Here is a 21,127-nt window from a genome sequence, read left to right on the forward strand (position 1 = left end):
TACCACATGGAAATAGCTGTCTGCTGTTTTCTTTGATGAAAAAAGAGCCATACAGTGTTAGCAGCAGAAACTGATTATGAACATTCCCATTAAAAAAATAAATAAATAAAAGATTCTCTGGGAAACTACTTCCAATTATCTACTCAAAATATGTTCTTAATTTTGCCATCAAAATGATGAGCTGCCACATCACTCTCTATTCTCTTTCACATGTCCTCATTAGCATCAGTCTAATGATACAGTACTCAGGCTGGAATTATGAATGGAAAATAATTAACTGAAAACTAAGCAAACCTATTGGAGACCTCAGTAGCAGGACATGATTTACTACAGCACGCTCTGAAATCAATTAAAACGAGATTCAGAGAGACATTATATGAAACAATTTTTAGGACGGTTGTGAAATTCAGAATATCATTACTTAACTGTCCAAAGAACATAAACTAACATGTAATACAATACAAGAAAGATATACAGAAAGTGAACTAAAAACCATAGAGCTGGAACAGTGGGCATTCTCTGTACAATGTCTTTGACTCTGCAGAGGAGAACTCAAGTTCTTAAATAATAGCCCACAGCCAGTTTGAAGGACGACCAGGGATTCCTACAGATTAATGGAATACGTATCTGGCACACAGTGCAATTTATAGACCAACATACAAGATATTATGACCCAAATTCTGTCCATTATTAAAAACGGCAACATCTCTACCACTTCTAGCCTATTTATGTCGCACAGTTTCCATGGCTACCATGAGATAGATAAAAATGTAATGAAGATTTCAAGTGTAACTTCAACTTTCCATTTCAGCGAGAAGATGAATGACGGTATCTCGACTTAGTGTTAAAGGACGTCAATGCAAGCAGTAATATCTTTACAACAGCCGGTACTATAAATAAAGCAGCCATGAACGAAGACATTGAGCAATATCTTCACCAACTACAGGCATTTTCAATTCATATTACTACAGACCACAGACTGTTAGATGATTTAAAAAAAAGAAAGAAAAAAAAGAGTCTATAGGTGGAAACCAATAACTCGGGGACCTAAGACACACAGGCATTCACCAACCATTTCTTCTCTGCAACAACAAGAGGGCCAAACAATAAATGAGAATGTCCCTCTGAGAACAAAACAGAACAGGATAGGGCTGGCAACAGTATGCTCAGTTCCTTATTTCCACCGGTGTTCAACAGTTCAACAAGGGCAAGCCAGTCCAGCGCAAACAATACAGTACCTGGCTGCAGAAGGAAGATGACATCATTTCTCCTCAATGAAATGATTCATTGTATTCTATTTAGCTGTCAACTTCAAACACACACTAATAGATAACATCTTTTGTAATGATGAAAACAAAGCCTTTGTCAGCAGAAATTGAGATCATTTTAACATGAAATATAAACCTTGTCTTGGGTACTTTTCACTCTTGAAAGAGAAATCAAATCATTTCTTTAATGAAGACTTCAATATCAAAGGCAGATCAGCTTTGTTAGGGGCTTGTGTAACTGGGCCTATTCTTTGCCCTTAATAAGTCAGAGCTACATTATAAAAGTAGAGTAATTCATAAATCAATAAACTAGGTTACCCTAGAATCATGACAAATTAAGCATCTGGTTGGATCCCCTCAATTGATTCAGTGGCAAAGCTCAGTTTCTTTGTCTGTGAAAAACAACCTCAGTTGTCAGTTCCTCTACACAGGACGTGTAGATCTTGTGCTCCACCTCCTGGTAGACTTTAACATGACATCATGGTAGAAGGGTCCTATAGCCTAACATGATATCCAACGTTCTACAGAGGTCTTTGTGTGTGTTATGATCTCAGATATTCCTCCTGTTCCATTAATATTGGAGTGGCCAAAACTGGAGGCCAAGTGTTGGAGGAAAATACAGGATACTCATTTAGGTGAGGACATATGTTTTGGCATTGAGAGTATGCACACACATGTACAATTTCTCCCTGTTTATTTCATGATGCCTCCCTCACTGGCACATACCTGTTCCCAATAGCTTAAGAAACACATTTTATATACAGTAAATGATAAATCAATTCATAGTGAAGACAAATCTAAAAGGGGTAAAACCAAGGGATAAAAGTCACCGCAGCAAATCAACACTTAAACATTCTAGCCTATCATCTCCCTTGTACATCAAAATGAGTAATTTTAAGTACGAGACTGTTGTTAGATACATGTGATCAGTAAAACCATATGATTGTGCAAAACATTTGAAGGACAGTGGCTAAGTCAGGTCTGGTCAAACGAAACTGCAAGAAACGACATTCAAAGTAAGATCGTATTCATCCCCACTTAAACTGTAGACATCTCATCAACGTTTTAGCGTGGATATTTTAAAGCTACTGGGACTCTTCACTCTTCACTGGGAAAAGCAGTCATGGATTTCACCATGATTTACTAGAGAATATTGACATCATTAATTTGACCAAACAATCCGTTTCCTGGGAACCCATTAGCATGTCCCACTCCCTCATCACAGTCTCACATCTCTGACAGACTGTTCATTACATTAAATGAGGCGCATGTGAACAACTTTCTTTTCAACAAAGCAAATAAAACAAGTCAAGTACTTAAAATGGAAGCAATCAAAATCTAAGGCAACAAGTGAACTAAAAAACAAACAAAAAATATATGAGAGGGATAGGCCTCTCCTCCTTGCATATATCTGCATTCCCCTACCATATCAAAGAATAATCACTAAATGTAAAACTATCATTATCATACAAGTCAACTATTGAATAAAAAAGACGAAAGAAACATCAAACACAAAAGAATACTGAAGTCATGATAAACATGTTCAACTTTCAATCTCATACAAAGTTTCCTTTACTTAAGCAGGTTGGGGATTCTTTTTTTTCCTTTTTTTAACTTGTGTGGCTGTTTTGGAGACATTGAAAGCAGACTATAAATATTGCATCTTTGTTTTAGGCTCAGCCCAGGTGTCCATATAGGTACAGTACCTGTGACTCAGCCAAGTCATTCCTTTTTTTTATCCACTAACACACAATGAATGTGCAAGGCAAATCTAAAATACATCCCCCATTAAAATGAGTACAACATACATTAAACACTTTCAGATAGATCAACAAGTTGTGGTGTTTGTCTTTTGTAAGGGGCCACATCAAAACAGAGAAAGGGTAGCGATATCTACATACATGTAAGATTGGACATTTTTGCATAAAAGGGTTAAAAACACGAAAGAACTTAGTAATCAAAGGTTAGTTTGAAACAAATTCTGCTCATAATTCATAAAACCACCAAACTTTACACATTCACACTTCTTCCGAGCAATCTTTGTTTTCACATTCTCAAGGACACGTGGCCATTAGCCACAGAGGAGGACAGGTCAAACTAACCATGGGAGGACTCTGGGAGGACACACAGCAACCCGCCAGGCCAGGGGGCCCTGAGAGCAAGAGAGACAAACATACTTCACACCCCTCACTGGCCTCCCAGCAGGCTCAGTGGACACAAGGCCATAGCAGTTACTGTACTCACACCTCCAAAACATTGAGGCTTGAAGGACGGCTGACCATTAGGGCGTACAATCCCATCCCTCTGCCCTGTGTATGAACTGCCCTGTGAAAGAACCCCAGGACAACAGCTCTTTTAAGGCAGAGGAGAAGGATGTTGATTGTTTGGTCTGCTATCAAAGAATATGCTGTAAAGATGTGCAAACATATTGGAGAGAGAGAGACTTTCAGACTACAGGAATCAGACTACAGGTAACCCAGGACAGTCGAGAGAAAGGGATATGACATGGGGACAGTCTGTGTGTCTCTGCAGCATGAACCAGGGGGGAGGGGGGGGGGGGGGAGTGGGCCTGTGTGGCCCATCATGAGATGCCCTGTCTCTTCTGTTGCTGGGCCCGGATCAGTTCCAGCTGCTTTTTGCACTTCTGGTAGTAGGTGGAGAGGCTCTTGTTCTCCTCCACAAGCTTCTTGTGCTCCTGCACCAGACGGGACGTGTTCTGCTGGTCCTTTTCATCTTGGTCCAGTTCAGCAATCAGCTCTTTCCTGAACACAAACAGAAAAAGGGGAGAAAATGAAAAATGATTGAGAATCGTTGTGGCTGAGAAAAGAGAAAAGAGCACATCTTTTGTGTGCTTGAACAGCGAGGCACAACATGAATATGCAAAAAGACTAGGGAACTGTTCACAGCTGGTGAACGAGGTGTAAAGCACCACAGTGTTGGATCGCTTGTGTGAAAATGCTGATTCTACAAAACAAATCAATTCCTCACTTGAGTCATTTGTCTATAAATATGAGATGAGCACTTTAGTCAAACACAGCCCAGTTGTTCCACTGTACTCATCATGCTCTACTTCCACAGCTTAGGAAGGCTGTTTGCCTGGGATTTGTCAGCTAAATTCAGTAATTGCGTTCCGGTGGCTTACTACTCATTCGCCCATGTTTAAATACACGTTTCACATCTGACGGGTGCTTCGGTATGGAACTTGTTATGTTAGCCACAAAACAGCCCAACCCTTCATACAGGGAGACATGTTAGTCTCCTTGGTTGGACAGATGTGTACAGTATGATCACATTCAACAGGGCCTATGGACTAAATAACATTGGACATTATGGTAAGTTTCCTTCAACAGAACAGAATGTAGGGCAGCTCATGACCTCAACCCTTTGGCTTGGGTTAAACACTTGACTAATGTCTGCCAGATTTCCCTCCATGACGAGCAAAGGCGCACTTACCTTCTCTGTATCAGCAAGGCGATTTCTGTCTGCACCTTCAGGTATTCCTGGGCCATTTTGCAATGCTGCTCAAACACAGCCATGGACTCTTTGGAGTTGGGACAAGGAGCGAGGGGCTGGAAATAACCATGCATGTTGTCATTAATTGATTTAAGAAGCTTATAGCCAGTTGGACCGTATTGCAAATGTATTTATATCAGCTATCAGCATGATCTGAGCTGTTAAAAATACACAAAATGTCTCACTGCTTTTGCCAACGTGTATTTATACAGACTTTCCGCTTTTCAGATGGCATAATTTTCTCAATTTGACACAAGAGGTAATCCCAGCCTAATTGAATTGATACAGTCAATTTGCAGTGTCCTTCAGAACATACTTGAGAGGGAAAAAGTTTGAACCATAACAAAATCAATCAACATACTGTATTTCAATTAAAATGTGTCACAGAGCAATAACGATGCGACCAACTTGCGAATCTCTACAGTAGGTTCACTGCACACCTTTATGTGTTCTGTGTTCTAAGGTCCAAACACAGACACTTACATTGGGCTCGAGACAAGATGTTATGCGGGCTACAAGTATGCTTAGCATGAGCTGGACAGGGACAAGGGAGATCCGGTATGAAATGGATCCCTACCTGCAGCTGGTGATCCAGGGTGAGATATGCCATGGGAATGGAGTTGTCTGAGCCGTTGGTATCTGGGCATGAGAGAGCAAGAGTTTGTTTGTTTTTGCTCTGACAAACTTCATTCAATTCCCCCGACTTCATTCAATCAATCAATATGGCTGTAAAACCATACCAAACTCAACCTTCATTTTTTTTTTTCTTTTTCTAAACAGTCTTGGAATCTTAACTTTAAAAACAAAACAAAAAACAAAAACATTTTATGGAAGGGATTCGATTGGTAAAACGTATCTTTGCTCATTATCAGCACGTTGATTGATTTTAATGCCAATGTCATTATGGGAGAAGGAGTATGAGTGCACATCACAATGACCCTTATAAACAATCAGACAATACATTTATCTACCAACACATCCAACACTACTGCACCTCTGTTGAAGTGTCACCTTGAAGTGTAGCCAGTGAAGTATGGTGGAATGTGTTTGACTCTACCTGTGGGGTCATCAGGAGAGAAGCTGTACCCTCTACTGTTGGTCTTGTCAGGGGGCATCATCCTCACACTGGGACTAGAGGACCTGCTGCTGTTCCTGCTCCCCTGTAACAGGACAACAAACCACCGCCAATCAGCTCGTGCAGCCAATCACAGCCGATTGGAGGAGTGTCCCACGAAATGAAGCCTTGTGTTGTTGTCATTGTCACAAATCATCTAACAGTCGAAGACTACGGCTGTCATCACATGGTTTCAGAATAACCTACCGTGTTATAATCCTAAACCTCTCGTTCAGTGGAGTACATGACGCTTGGCTACAGTGAGATGTAAGGTAAACATTTGGAAAGTATGGGCAAACATGTGAGAACATCAGATAGGAGGACATAAATCAACAATGATAATACTGTCACACTATTGGGAATGCACAAGTTGATCTCAACAGATACTTTAGCTCAAAATATTGTCTTTCTTAATTTACAAAAGGCGTGAGACAAATAAATTCATGTCAAGAATCTAGTTTCTCGCTAAACTTCAAGTGAACTTCATACTGCATGGCGGAGCACAGGGAATGCATTTTTACAGATGGAAACAACTGTTTAGGAATGCGAAAATGTGGAAGCTGACTGAGAAAGAGCTTATTTGAAGATTGTCCGTAGGGGGAGAGGGGCTGTGCATACACCTGGAATATCTTCATCCTCTCAACACTGACATATCAAACGGTATTCCATCTCACATGTATCCCAACGGGATACCTCACTTGACTGAGCATGTATCAAGTCCTCTGAGAGGCAGTACAACATGATGGGCGCCATCAGTCAAATATGCAAAGCAAATCACAGAGGGAGAGAGAACTAAATGCAGTACCATAACACTTTATAAAAATAAAAAAATAAAAATAAAAAAAAGAAGAAAGAGAATGGAAAGTGAGAACAAACTTTTGAGAATGTTCTCATGAAAATGCATTCCCTCCTCTGTGAAAGGCTTTGATACTGTGCAACGCTAGACACACCAGGCTGTCCCATTGTGCGGTACAGTACTGTAGCTTACCTGGCTGGACTCTGTGCCGATCCCCGGGAGGTCCTGGACAGATCTACGTCTCTGCTGCTCACAGGTGGCTGTAGAGAGGATGGAGAGAAGTGGAGAGAGAGAGAGAGAAGGGACAGAGAGCAGAGGGACGCACCGTGAGATCCACAGTTCCAGGGGGAGTTCCGTCCGTGTCTGCCTGTGGGAAGAGGGGGGGGGGGGGATCCACAGAACCACACAGGGACAGCTGCACAGATTTAACCCTCGACTCCCTGACCCTATCAACATGTGCTCTGGCATGGCCATAACGTGACCATAGCGGAGCCATCTATCCCCCCCCCCCCCCACCCCTCCCTCCCCTAGCACTGCACAACACGCACACACACACACACACACACACTCCACCACAGACCACACCTACCACATGAATAGCTAAGCCACCTCGTGTCACATGTGTTTGTGCAGAGCTGCTTGTTTGGGTTGTTGGGGGATGTGCTGGTGATAGGGAACTATTTCAGGGTTCGTACACTGTAGGGCCTCAGACAAGGCCAATGAGCAGCGGGTCCTGTGCAGCACTAACAGGCCCAGCCCTGCCTCCACTCATTCATCCCCTGCCAAGGTAAATCTGAGGTTGGGGGCTGACCTGACTGGCATCTTCAGAATAACAGCAGAAATTCCAGCCATCTGGCAGTTAAAGGTATTATTAGTTCCATCTAGGCTGGGGAACTTAAACTATGTCTTCAGAGTCACGACTTACTGTCGGAATATCAAAATATAACACCTGCTGGGAATTATCTGGCAATGAGAACATTGTGGTTTTTTTACCCTCCATGCACTCATCGCTGTCAATCTTAGAGGGCCGTACAAAAACATGTGAACCTCTGCAATATGAGTGATATAAAGGTGGACAGCAATAAACATGTCAGCCTGTAGTTCCAGTAAGTTCCTAGAAGAGCTTTGAAATGTGGTACCACAGGGGAAAAGGGTAGGGGCCTCTCTTTTTCCTCTCTCATTCCTGGACACACTAGTGAAAGTAGACTATACTGATCTATTCTCTATGAGGCTATAGGTCTATCTATGGCACAATGCACAATGGAAACACTTCCAAGTAGACACACTACACACAGGCAAACACACACAAATAAACCAACACACACAAAAACCATTCACTGAAATTTTGCGTAGCCGCAGTGATTGTTCCCCTATACAAAGATAAGGTCCACGATTGAAGTTTTTTTTTTTGGGTGTATAATCAACCATCGACTACGGCGTGAACTGATCATAACTTCGGTTCTGATGTCAAGTCTGATCTCATACAGTGTCTGACACAATGGGATTATACTTAGACATATTTTCTAATTAGGGTGCCAATCCAGAAATTCCAACTCTCTGCCCTAATTAAACGACTAAATGGAGACAGGGATAAAATTAACTGTAGAAATGACTGACATACAGGTGTGCACACGCAGTGATAACTGTGTCATACCTTTAATATCGACGTACGTCAGCCGACTCCCTGAGTCACTACATTTAATTAGGCACTCATTCAACATGTCACATGCAGCTCCTGCTTCCTTAATAGAAGGCTTTTTTTTTTGATATCCAGTGCTGCTGTCCCCATTTCTTTCATCCCTATCTCTGATGGTAATAATAGCTTTGACCCTCAATGCGAGAGCGAAATTAATCAAAATGACTTTTACAAAGTTAATGGATGTAAAAAGAGAGAGAGAGAGAAAAAAAAAAATGCCAAGCTTTCACAATGTCCTCTATACATGAAAGGCAAGGACGAGCACTCAGATCCAGAGTGCCAAGCTACTGATTTACTCCCCTCTCTCCGCATGATCAGCAGCAAAGCCAGAAGGACAACTGAGAGGCCGGGCAATGAGTTCTACATCTTATCACATCCGTTTCACCCCGTCTGGCAGAAGATGCAGATTAGATAACCTGATGTGCCTGCTAATGAACAGTCAAGTCAAGATTGCAGATAGATCATGATGTGATAAGAAAGATCATGGTTACAGAGATCGTATGTGACAGTTCGGGTGGGCCTTCGCGCTTCAGCAAACGGAAAAGGAGGGGTGCTATACGACAACAATGACAAAGATTATATGTAGGGCTTAATAAGAAAAACTTCCAAAAGGACTTATTCGACGGCTGGAGGAGTTGGAGCACTCAACAAAAAAAGGCAGACATTGATTTCTTACAGCTCACTTTAATCCATGTTGAGGATGGGTACAGGTGACTGTCCTTTCAACGTCAACCTCAGATCTCTCTGCCTTCTTTGTGGATTGTGCCAACTCCATCCAGCCTCGTCCTTTTCTAAGTTTTTCTTGGTGAGCCCGACCCAAACATCACATGGGATTCAAATTTGATCGGCATCTTGTGGCAAAAGGGTGAAACACAGATAAGCCAGGCGCCATGTAAACTCATGTCCCTCTTACCATCTATCAAAATCACAAAAGGCAGAGGGAAGAGGACTCTGTGCGTGTTACTCCAGGTTTATCACCCATATTAAAGACACAAATTCACGATGGGGTATCATCAACTGGTAAGTCAGGATCCAATCAAGAGGGAGACGTTTAGATACCAACCCCTTATTTCAAAACAGATTTGAGAGAGTTTATGGCCAGAATGATTGGCACCTGTAGTCTGTGTAACCTGGAGTAACGTACACAAGAGACACGTGTCAAGAGCAGAGCAACCCCGCTGATTGAGTCAAGCCAGCTACACCCAGGCACCAGGAAGCCTGGTGGTCCGCACTGGTACCTGTGACGACGATCTTGGGAACATCCAGAATGGTGCCAAATGACGCTGTTTTACGATGGCCTGGTTTATACTGGGGGCGTGCTGCAAAAATACACATACACACACAGCTGCGTACCAGAGCATGCAGACTAGACAGGGCCCAGAGCAGACAGACATGTCGACGACAGTGTTCGTCTTCGCCTCCCTCCGCGGGCTCTACACACAAGCAAGAGCACAACACATGCGAGGGCAGCATGCACCCCTGTTCTCTCCAGAGACTGTGGGAGGGTTATTCAACAGAAGTGCCAGCGATGCTGCGATAGGCGTTGGACAAGGAATCTCAGCACAAACATGATAGACAATCAGCTGACATGCTGTTCGGAGTGTACAACATAGAATATTCATGATGCATAGATTTAAGATGGTTGGCTCTCAATAGGGTTGAGGGAAACAACATTTGCATTGCATTTAATAATATAGCAGCTTCTGTGAAAATGATTAACTACTATACAGTATATTGAGGAGCTTTATAGAGGATTTAAAGCTCAATTCATTTCTGAGACTGATGCACATTTGAGCTAATATTCACATTATTACCAACATAATGAGTGTGCCACTATTCTAAATAAAAAAAAAGAAAACACTGAGCTAAATAGAAATCATAGAGCAAATATTTAAACATAAAATGGTCTCTTCTTGTAAGACACAAGAAAGCAGAAGAAAAACCCTGACAAATACAGACTTAATCCGGTCTTATTCATGCTAAACAGTTGAAAGCCTCAAAAGCTTAATTTAGACATGACACAGCTGATAAACACAGCGCATTCTCTTTCAGCCTTAGATCTTGTGAGGAGGGAGGGAGGGAGGGGGGATGATTGACATCATGACTTGAATGGGATGCTCAGTGCTGAGGGGCATACAGTATGGAGTGCTTATATGAGGAGTGAGGCATCACGACAGACTGATGAAAGCAAATGAAATGGGATTTGAGTGGGGAGACATGCTACAGTAGCCGCTTCTCATGGTGTAGAGGCCCATCTCTCTCTCGCATGAAGATGAAACCGACTTCAGTTGCTGATATGACAGTACTGTATGTGCATCCCTTATATAACACCATAGACATTCTACACTGTATCTCCATGCAGGAATGTGTGTGTGTGTGTGTGTATGTGTGTGTTACTTTTAGAAAATATATAGAATATGCTTTGACTGTTGGGATCCATATGCGGTGGTGTGTGTCGTGTCTGACGTTACCTGCAGGAGCGAATGGCATCCTGTGCTCCAGCTCTGACAGGTCTGCGCTCATTCTTTTGCTGTCAGAGGACACCAGGCACTGGGTTCGCCCTGACAGGCTCTCAACACTGCCCCCTCTGGACAGAGGCAGGCTCCGCAATGGGTCTACCTGAGAGCACAGCAAAAAATAATACAGTATTGTATCGCACATTTAACCACTAGTACACTTATGTTTGAAAAAGCCTCTAAATCATACTTTGTCTCCTGATGATTAATTTTCCTGGTCATGATCACTTTCCAATGACTCATCGTGCATCGTGTTCTTGTAATTACATTCATTTTATGGTAATTACATAAATGTTTCTGATTTTATAATTGGGATAAAGACTAGGAGCCAATTCAGGAGGACAGGTTGCTGCAGGACAGGTTACCTTTTGTTTGAACTGATGTGCAAACTGAGGTGTAATCTTGATGGTGTCATTGCTCCCTTGAGAGTCACCATGCTCCATGTTTGCGTCACTCTTGTTGCTAGTGCTGGTGCAGGTGTAATCCACGTAGGAACCTGTGTTACACCAACAGGGAGGAAGGGAGTCAAGTTTTCCTGTTTACCTCAATGGTGTCTCGTGTAAATAAGAATCTAGTGACAGCAATCAAAGCTTTGTGTAGAAAGCTGACACTCTTAATAGATGTACCTGTACTGGTGGCTGAGTTACTCTGTCCATCATCTGAATACTGGTAGGGGTATTGTAAGGGTTCATCAGATCCGGGGAAGTACTGGAAAGAGAGAGAGCGGAATGGGAGGAGAGAGAAAGGGTAAGATTGACTTTTACACTGTTCATCAGAGTAACAAGCAGCAGTCTGAGAACAGGACACAGTACACAAAGCACTGCTGGGTTAAGCACTTTTTTAAAAACTGTTTTTGTAAAAATCTGATTGAATTAATTGAATGGATTGGTTCAGTCCTGCCTGTCATTGGCATTACCCTCATAAGGTGTGTCATGATCTTCACTATCTCCTCCATGGAGGGCCGTGGGGAGGGGTCTTTGGACCAGCAGCGGGTCATCAGGCTCTCGATGGGCTTGGGAAGGTTCTTGATGAGAGGTGGCCGCGTGCCTGCACATAAATACAAAACCCCGCAAACACCGTCACAAACAAGGTGACAACGTCCTAGCAGGTCACACCAACTCTATCAACAACATGAGGGTGATATACAAACTTAACGCCCCACAAACATTATAAATCTATGCAAATGACGTCCCCGCTGAGGTAGCAGTGGTAATGTATCAGAGAGACAGACGTGGCACAGTGAGGCAGCGTTGCATATTAAGCCTCGTGTCCCCAGGTGCGCTCCCTCGGTCTCATTAGCATTCTGCCCCATCACTCTGTGTACTGGGGAGCGCTACACAGGTGAGTTTGTCTTTTAATTGCTCTTCCCTGTCAGCCTCTAAACTCATTTAATCTCACAGCATGTCTCCCTGGGTAACCGGCTCAGAGAGTCCGAGCTGATTGACATGTCAGCAGCACTGTACGAACGACCCCCCCCACCCCCCACCCTCCAGAACCACCCTCTAGCTCCCTGCCCATCTCTGACTCACCGTTGTGCACAGCCCACATGATGCGAAAGGCCGGTCCTCCGATCTCATCAAAGGGCTTCCTGCGAGTGATCACCTCCCAGAGAATGATCCCCCAGCTGAACACGTCACACTTCTCACTGTAATTGCTGCCTGAAAACACAGAGGAACGAACCAACAAGCTCTACTCGGTAGCCTTTCAAATACAACAAAAAAAAGCCTTGCCTTACCATAGCTGATTGACGGATGAAAGTAATTTTCTGTGGCGTGTTTAAGATGTTAAGGAGTGTGGGGGGGGGGGGATGTGCTTGGGAAAGCACAGAGGCCTTTATATTGCCTGCTCCTTTAGAAGTATGATGAAAATAAGGAGGCAATATTACCGAGAACTGCTCCTGAGATGTTCAATTGATAGGCCAGTTATTGCAGAATTAAACTGTTCATCACACACACGTGTCTTAAAGCTGCTGAGCGGAGGCGTTTTTCCTAACATTTCTCAGAGATGCAAATGAGCTTTAAGGAGTTCATTCTGGGGGCAAATGTGAGATGTTTAATTGCAAAGGAGTCATGTTACTCCCTCAACAAATAAGATAATGACTCTCTCCTAAATCATGTTTCCTCCTGACCCCCTTGACAAGAGAGTGCCTCTTAATGTGTTTTGCAAAACAAACTACATTAGGCTACCGGCTGTGCGTAGACAAAAATGCTACATTGTGATCTCTCTCGAGACTTTCTCTGCAGTATGCTGCATCTTCCCATTCATCTTCTCAATATGCGTGGGCAATTACCATGTGTACCATTTAGGAGAGATGCATTAATGTAAATGAAAAGAATGTTACAAAGCCAAAGTGTAGTGCTAAAAAGACCACCATTAAAATGAATGCGCACTTTGATCAGGCAAGCTTAAATTACGCTCTCAAAGGTGGTACCCTTGATTTAATCAAACACTGACAGTCTATTAAGTTAATGTCAAAGGATACTGTGATAGGGTTAACAAATAACGGTTAGATGCCATTGTTTTTCGCCCCTTATTAGCTGGTCAGTCTTATTTGTGCTCTCTAAGACACATCTGTGGTCCTCTGTGGACCAGTGTGGTCCTGTGTGGCTCAGTTAGTAGAGCATGGCGCTAACAACGTTTAGGTAGTGGGTTTGATTCCTGCTGGGACCATATATACTGAAATGTATGCATTCACTGCAATGTAAGTCGCTTTGGATAAAAGCGTCAGCTAAATGGCATATATTATCTGACCCACATCCTTTACGATAATGCTCGCTATGCTGCCATACTTGCCTTCAAACACCTCCGGTGCCATCCAGGCAGCACTCCCTTTGTTGTTGGTCATGTGGGTCTGAATGTCGCACGCTGTCCCAAAGTCACATATCTTCAGCACGGTGCCGCCCGCAACAAGAAGTAGACTGAAACAAACACAAACAAAGACATACTCAAATGACCAGAGCATCGTTTGGATTTCACTGGCAGCTGATTAATATGCTAATACCAGACTATGCTTTAAAACATTTGTTTTTTTAATTTATTAAGTATTTTTGGTTTATTTCAAGATATGATTGTGCCTCAGCTATGCCCTGCTTGTGGATGGGACTGGAAGGAGTTCTGGCAGAGCAGGGGGAATGACATTTACATTTATGGCATTTAGCAGACGCCTTTATCCAAAGCGACTTACACCAAATACATTTGTTTAAGTAAGTGAATCATCTATCCATCAGTCATCATAAGATAAAGTAATCAATACTCGGACCAGTGGCATGTGAACAATAGGTGCCAGTTTCTGAACAGCAGTCTGAGTTGACGGTTGGTGGGGCTGCATGACCCAGTTCTTCCCAGGAACTCCAGGACAGGTCTCTAGGAAAGGGACCAGCTGGTCATTCCCACAGTGCCTTGCCAGGGAATCTTTTTTTTCCGTCAGAGCCCAATAAATAACCTCTGGAGCTCGTACAACGACACTCCGCATCAATCTGAGGCACTCAAAACAGGCCTCACTTCTCAACAAAGATCAAACTCAAATGGAAAAAAACAACCAAACAGAAAACACTGAAGAGAACCAGAGGACGACATAGAACTCTCCTGGTTCAAAAAGTCATGTAAGACATTCTAACATTGTTGTATAACATACAACACATAGCCATTAAATGAAACCTTGAGTGGGGGGGTGCAAGGCACTTTTGTCTGCAGTGAAACAAGAGACAAGAGAGTGAGAGGTGAGGAGGAGCATACTTGGGTGGCTTGAGGTCCCTGTGAATGAGAGCCTTTGGTTTCATGCCATGGAGATAGGCGACCCCTTGGGAACACTGAAAACACCAGCTCATGGCATGGGAGGCAGTGTAATAGGGGAGGGGTTCAGCACCATGCAGCACTGTGAACAGAGAATACAGTCACCAACACAGACACTTCAAAACACATACACACACAGACACAGACCTGAAAAACATAATTGAGTGCAAACACGCAAAACACAGAAAACACACAAATACTTCCAAGAGGGTAGGCCCACATCATTCACGTACAAAAGTAACCACTTGAATAACATCAAAGTTTCAATTTGAGTGTCTCAAACTAACAAAACTGAGAGTGTACACAAAACATAACACTTTGATAGAGATTCAGGGGTATAACAGCAGACAAGGAAGGAAAGTGCTTTTGTTGGAAGGAGTTCCCATTTACACTTCGTAACTCAGGGATAATCCATGTACAGGTCACTGTGCTGGGACTGGCCAACTCAGGAATTAGACTTTAAGGGTAGGCCTATCTGCCAACAGTGGGCACATCACAAGGATTGTTCTCGTGTGAATATATTGAAAAGTAGGCCTAAACGCAAAATTATGTCGGAACCACTTTGCTTGTTTCCACTTGTTTAGTAGACATAGTCTGTATTGCACTAGCCTAATCAACAAGCCCGGTCAGTGATTCAGTGTAGTGTTGTACAGCAGGCTCTATACCAGGCCATGTATAAAAACATTAGCCCTGAGACTCACCATTGTACAGAGACCCGCCTTCAGCATATTCCATCACCAGGCAGACCTAGATGGGAAAATGATTACAGGAATCACAGAAGGCTTCAAATAGGCCCAGCATTCAGTCTGAATAACATCTTTTCAGAAGCAACCTCATGATGTGCTCATATCAAGAAACAACATCACTGTACTGCCTCAATCATATATTTTATTGTTAACATGATATCATAATAGTTACAGTAGCCTTTTACTCATGAAATAGGCTTATATCAATTTATCATCACAACTGTAGAAGATCCACTTCTACAATGTATCATACCAAACAAATAGTCATAATGATAACACCGAAATACACTGTTTAGGAGTGACTTACTGGGTTATTGCATGAGCCATACAACTTCACAATGTTGGGGTGATTCACACGTGAAAGCTGTCGCAGCTGGGAGGGGAAAAGGAGGCAGGACAGTCAAGATGGATTATTTTTTTTTTTTTTATATAACAAAGGCACATTTTGATAGTAAAAAGCAGGAGCTGTTCTTTATCAATGTCCATCACTGGAATAATGATGGTGCTTGGGTTCTGCAGGACATATCATTGGGAAAACAGTAGTTAGTAGTAAATAAACCTGATTAGGAGCCTGTACATGCTCTTTTGGAAGAAGCAGTAGAGGGACACACAATAACAATACCTCAACAATGAAGGCTTTCCTTTCAGATTCACTTTCTATAGTCTTGATTGCGACATCTTTGCCTTTCCATTTGGCCTTGCAGACAACACCAAAAGCGCCTCTCCCCACCACCTGAAAATAAATAGGTAAAGGAGTCAATCAGGAGGGGCTACCTTGTCCCCCTTCCCATAACAAACATAAGCGATCTAAGCATTTGTAACACTTGTTGTTGTTGTTACTTATTTAGTTCCATTACAATCTAGCAAGTCTGCAAGTCCATACACATGCCCAGCTGTTGGATGGAAAGGGGGCTGAGCTATGGGGTCAGGCTACCTGTAGGAAACTGTCTGGAGCTAAGCAGCACCTGACCTGTTCAGCACAATACTGTAGAACAACTAAGAACATAACCGACTACTGTATTCGGCTTGAGCTTATTGTCAAAACTTGTCAAAGATTAACGACTCCTTAGTGGAGATTAATTACTGTTTTGCTTATCAAGCATTGTGGCAACTTCAACTCTGCGTCATAGAGTTGACAGCTGTCAATCGGGACATCTCCACATTTTCATTATGCCAACAATTGGACTGGTGACTTACCTCCTCAACTTCAATATCCACATAATCGATTTCTTCAAAAGGATATCCAGGTGAAGTTTCGAGCATATCGGTGGCTGGCTGTGACATTGCTAACTGGCTAACTCTAACTACTAATCAAACCGATTTTTAAATAGGAATTAAGAAAACATACAGACAGACACACAGGCGCGAAGAAGCAGCTAATATGGGGTACTCTGGCTACTTGCTTGATAAAGCTTGGTAGCCAGACTGTCTAACCTTACATGGAGAAAAAGTCTACTTTCAAAGCTGTGTTATCTAGCAAGACTAGCTCAGAACCAAACATATAGCTAGCCAGCTGATACAGTAAGCTAACTAAGCAGGCTAGCTAGCCAGCTAAGCGAAATGTACGTAACGAGCTTTCTAGTAAGCTAATACAGAGTCGATGATTACCAGTGGCTTTTGGCCAGAAATTCAATTCAGAGATTTGCAGTTAACATACTAGCTATGAACGTCAACGACAATGCCAGCTGTTTGTTGACAAAGGTAACTTAGCGAGAGGGCTAGCTAGCTGTGTTGTGACAGCTTCTACAGGCACTTCACAAGGCCGATAGCTGGCCTGGTTACAGAAGAAGTACCAGCCCAGATCCCGTCGCCGCAGACTGTGCACCCCACCGGCGCTGGAGACATGGGGTGATTTCCCAAAGAATTAAAGCGTAAAGAATCGAAGCAAAGTGTCCACATTCCCACACTGCCCTTTTCTAAACATTTGATACGCGGACATAACTTTAAAACGACGACTCTATTTCCATGATATACTTTAGTTTTTTCCCCCGCAGTAGTTGCGGCAGCTCCCAGGAAGTGTGTGTTCTCTTCAATTCTGCCCTACCACCAGCTGAGGGCTCCGGTGGAATGCAGGCGTACCGTAATAAAGCAAAAACAGTGTGTGTTTTATTGTCTGACATTACAAACAATACACGTATGCATTGGTTTATAGTTGAAAAACGCAAGTTGTTATCAAACGTAATGATTACATCGCAAACTGAGATATTACCCATACAAATGTCTGCAGCCATCAGTAGATTTCGCATCAGTGCTCTGATAACTGTCCATCTAATTCCAAATGGTTGTGGTAACAGCACTGTCTGTGGGTCCAGTAACACTTTTGTTGCACTGTTCAGAAAAAAAAATACCACACGTTTCAAACATTGGGGACATTGTCCTGGTCAAATACAAACATTCATTATAGCCTATTCAGAAGGTTGATAAAGGTCCAAAATATGTTGTGTTCATACGTACAGATTAGAATTACATGCTGCATAGGCCTACATGGTTTGATGCTCATTTTATATCATCTGGAAGAGAAAAGAGACCTTGCCGAGGTTGCCTGACTCTCACCAGCCTTATTGGGCATATATCACCACATATCTTTACAATTGCACATGGCCTGGGGCAGAAACCAACTGAACAGTGAAACAACATTATCAAGGCACAAGAGTTTCCAACCACCACTATATGTTGTCTTATTTGTAGAAAACATTCCCCCTCTAAAATCCAATATTATAGGTCTTATTTAAATGGAAAAACACGTTTTACAGCCATCATCTCAATGTTAAGGATTTAAAGAGTGAAAAAGGAGTATTCCGATACAAATTGATTGTATGATTAGAAAATTATCCTAATGCTTCTTAACCCAATACTGGTGTGTTTGATCAAATGTGTTTGATCAAGCTACAGGCCTGCAGCATATTGTGAATCACGTTTCATTTGTGTGAACACCACATCATTTGTAATCTTTTTTTAATATGTTGGAAATACAGCGTGTGATTTATTATAGACCCTATTTACAGAGGGTGATAAAGAGAGTTCCCCCTGGATGCTCTGTAAACCACAAGGCAAGCACAACTCATACTAATGTGTGCATTAAATGGTTTGTTGTTGAACTGAGAGTTGTTGCCTCTACAATGATTCTCATTCCCTCTACAATGATTATTTTAATCACTCTGCTGACAGGCTGATTAAAGTGCTCTTGCTTGACCGTCATCTGGGACTTCACCTGCTGTAGTTTGACATATGGTTAGGGAGCTCTGCTCTTCACAATGTTGCATTTGTTTACCCCCCACGCTCAGTACCTATGACATTTTGAATAAACATGACTTACCGATTATGCTCTCCTTTGAGATTGTACAGAAATTCACCTCATTATCATATACAACTTAGCACATTCAAACATCAATTTCAGTCAATGTGCTCATATCTATATGAGCATGTTAAATGTGAGAATGTTTTTCTCTTTTGGTTTATGCACAAATTGGTCCCTCTAGTCACTCCAGGAGCATCATTGGCTTGTTGTAGTTTTGCTGAAACTTATTAGGCATATATGGCATGATCATACAGCATGAATTCAACAAATTTGTAAAGGTCATATTATGGACATGCAATAAATGCTTGGGAATGTACTGTTAGAGTGCTTGTGTGTGTGTGTGTGTGTGTGTGTGTGTTTAATTCTTCCTAGTCTCCAGAAAAGAGAGAAATTAAGTCTAGTGGGCTAGTGAATAAAACTGAGGTATGTTTGGGGATATAACATAAGGGGGAAATAGTAAGAATGCAGACAGCAAACAGTGACTGGGGAGAAATACTCACTCCGGTCAAGGTAAGACAAGAGACCCACAGCATACCAGTACAGTACCAAACAACCAAGGACAAAGGAGACACTCTGTTGTGTGTGTGTGTGTGTGTGTGCGTGTGTGTGCGCGCACGCATACGTGTGTGTGTCATGCGCTTTTATTACCACAGGGTGATGCTGGTGCCCTTCAGACAAGAGGCATCTCCTCGGTCTGGCCTGAGAGTGATGTGCTATTCCCTTTATAGAGTAATAAGTGAAAAACGAGACATATTTCAGGCATTTGGGTATATGAATAGATCTCATACAATTAGAATGTGTTCATTAATATCCTTATGTCAGTATCAGCACTCTCTTACAGTGGAAATAATCTGTTTCCTCCAGTAAATCATAAGATTGATGACATAACACTCCTGCAGCTGATGAACATTCCTCTTGTGTTTATGGCTTCTAGGTGCCACAAGCTCTCTAGGTTGGCATTATGAATATCTATGTCCCACATAAGACTAACATTGTTTAATTAGAGTGGTGGAAAAAAAGACTACTCTTCGCAATATTCACACGAATCATTTTGTGTAAGTAGAGCAATTCCCAGAGCTGCACCCCAACCAGTAAACACTGCGTGCACCAGGGACCACTGTGCAGTCATTTTGCTAAATCATTTTAACTTTGTCTAAATGCTCCATTCATTTACGCAGAATCTATTTGACAGACGAAATAAATCAGATGAAAAATAATTAGTATTAGTCTGAGGTACTCTGCATGCAGATTGCAGTGGCTGAACACACAGAAGAACAGCCTTGTGAGTCAAACCTCTATACCAATGGGCTTGCAAGAAAGCAGATTTAAGAGCCCATGGAATAATATGGTCCATAATGATATGTAACTTATGGGGTTTTATCTGAAGCCAGCTCCTTGGACTGAGTACTCTCCATTCTGCTTCACAAAGCTGATTTGAATCAGGCTGGTAGGCCCTCCTGGCCTACAGGTGACAAAGCTGCTCTCCCCCCCGCACAGCTGGTTGCTGCTGTTCCTCTGCACAGATTGACTGCTGAGCAGGGGGACCAGCTGAGAGTGACCTTTCCGGATTGTTCCGCGCGGGCTCAGATACATCATGGTTGATAAGTGGTGCTGAGCGTGTGGGCTGAGAGGCCAGATCCTGTGATGAGGCCTCCATTGTCTCTCCTCTGTGATAATTTTTCAGCTCAGGCTTAAGGAGGGCATAACTAAGGGGAGCATGTGACCTTTTCATTTTGACGCAACAATGACATTGCCTTTTTGAAGATGTTCTCTCATTTTACAGAGAGGAGGGTGTCAGACAGGAGGCGTATTGTTTATTCTGGGATAATGCATATTTCATTAGAAAAAAACATGTGTCCTTAGCTACCCTCCATGTTTGTTGTGCTCTACTTGAGGATCTATTTTGTCAAAAAGGCTAATGGGACAAGTCAAAAACAATATTACTCCTTTGCAGCAAGACAGCATGTTTCAGTTAAAATGCAGCTTTGTTTCCTTTTGTTGACCACAGTAAGCATTGTATTGTAGAGTATACATTCTTTCAAATATACAATCTTGCAGCTCAAAAAGTAAAGAGTATGTTTTGTTTTTTCTTTATTATTATTGGTTAAGGCCCGCATTTTAGTTATCCCTGGAGGAAGTTTACCTCTTAGATAGCAACTACATAATCTATTTCACAGTTACTGCCCAGCGAATGTTAAAGATTGTTGAAATAACATAACAGAAAAAATAAAAATGATTAAACAGAACACAGATTAGAATGTCTGAGGTTGTGGATACAGTAGTCTGTTACTCTGTTAAGGAAACCACATAAGTACCCAGATTCCTCCAGTCTGGGCACCACTATTATTGTGCCTGCTGAATATCATTATGGAGCACTAGTCTTTGTGA

General features: G+C 42.3%; 1 protein-coding gene across 2 annotated transcripts; it reads right to left on the reverse strand.

The window, feature by feature from the left end:
• Nucleotides 1-1,668: 1,668 nt before the first annotated feature.
• map3k7 (mitogen-activated protein kinase kinase kinase 7) lies at nt 1,669-17,462 on the reverse strand. Of its 2 annotated transcripts, XM_083689068.1 has the most exons (17): nt 16,639-17,462; nt 16,064-16,174; nt 15,749-15,814; nt 15,397-15,442; nt 14,639-14,777; nt 13,693-13,821; nt 12,433-12,557; nt 11,820-11,950; nt 11,530-11,611; nt 11,269-11,399; nt 10,859-11,006; nt 9,626-9,706; nt 6,884-6,951; nt 5,839-5,941; nt 5,359-5,420; nt 4,722-4,837; nt 1,669-4,030 (listed from the first exon to the last, which is right to left on the reverse strand). In XM_083689068.1, the coding sequence occupies exons 1-17, from the start codon at nt 16,723-16,725 to the stop codon at nt 3,850-3,852; spliced, it is 1,806 nt and encodes a 601-aa protein (XP_083545194.1). In that variant the 5' UTR covers nt 16,726-17,462; the 3' UTR covers nt 1,669-3,849. The 2 variants fall into 2 exon arrangements, with proteins under 2 accessions (XP_083545194.1, XP_083545195.1); XM_083689069.1 differs by lacking the exon at nt 9,626-9,706.
• Between the last annotated feature and the right edge of the window lie 3,665 nt (nt 17,463-21,127).

Source organism: Argentina silus (genome assembly GCF_951799395.1).
Source record: "Argentina silus genome assembly, chromosome: 17".
Taxonomy (NCBI): domain Eukaryota; kingdom Metazoa; phylum Chordata; class Actinopteri; order Argentiniformes; family Argentinidae; genus Argentina; species Argentina silus.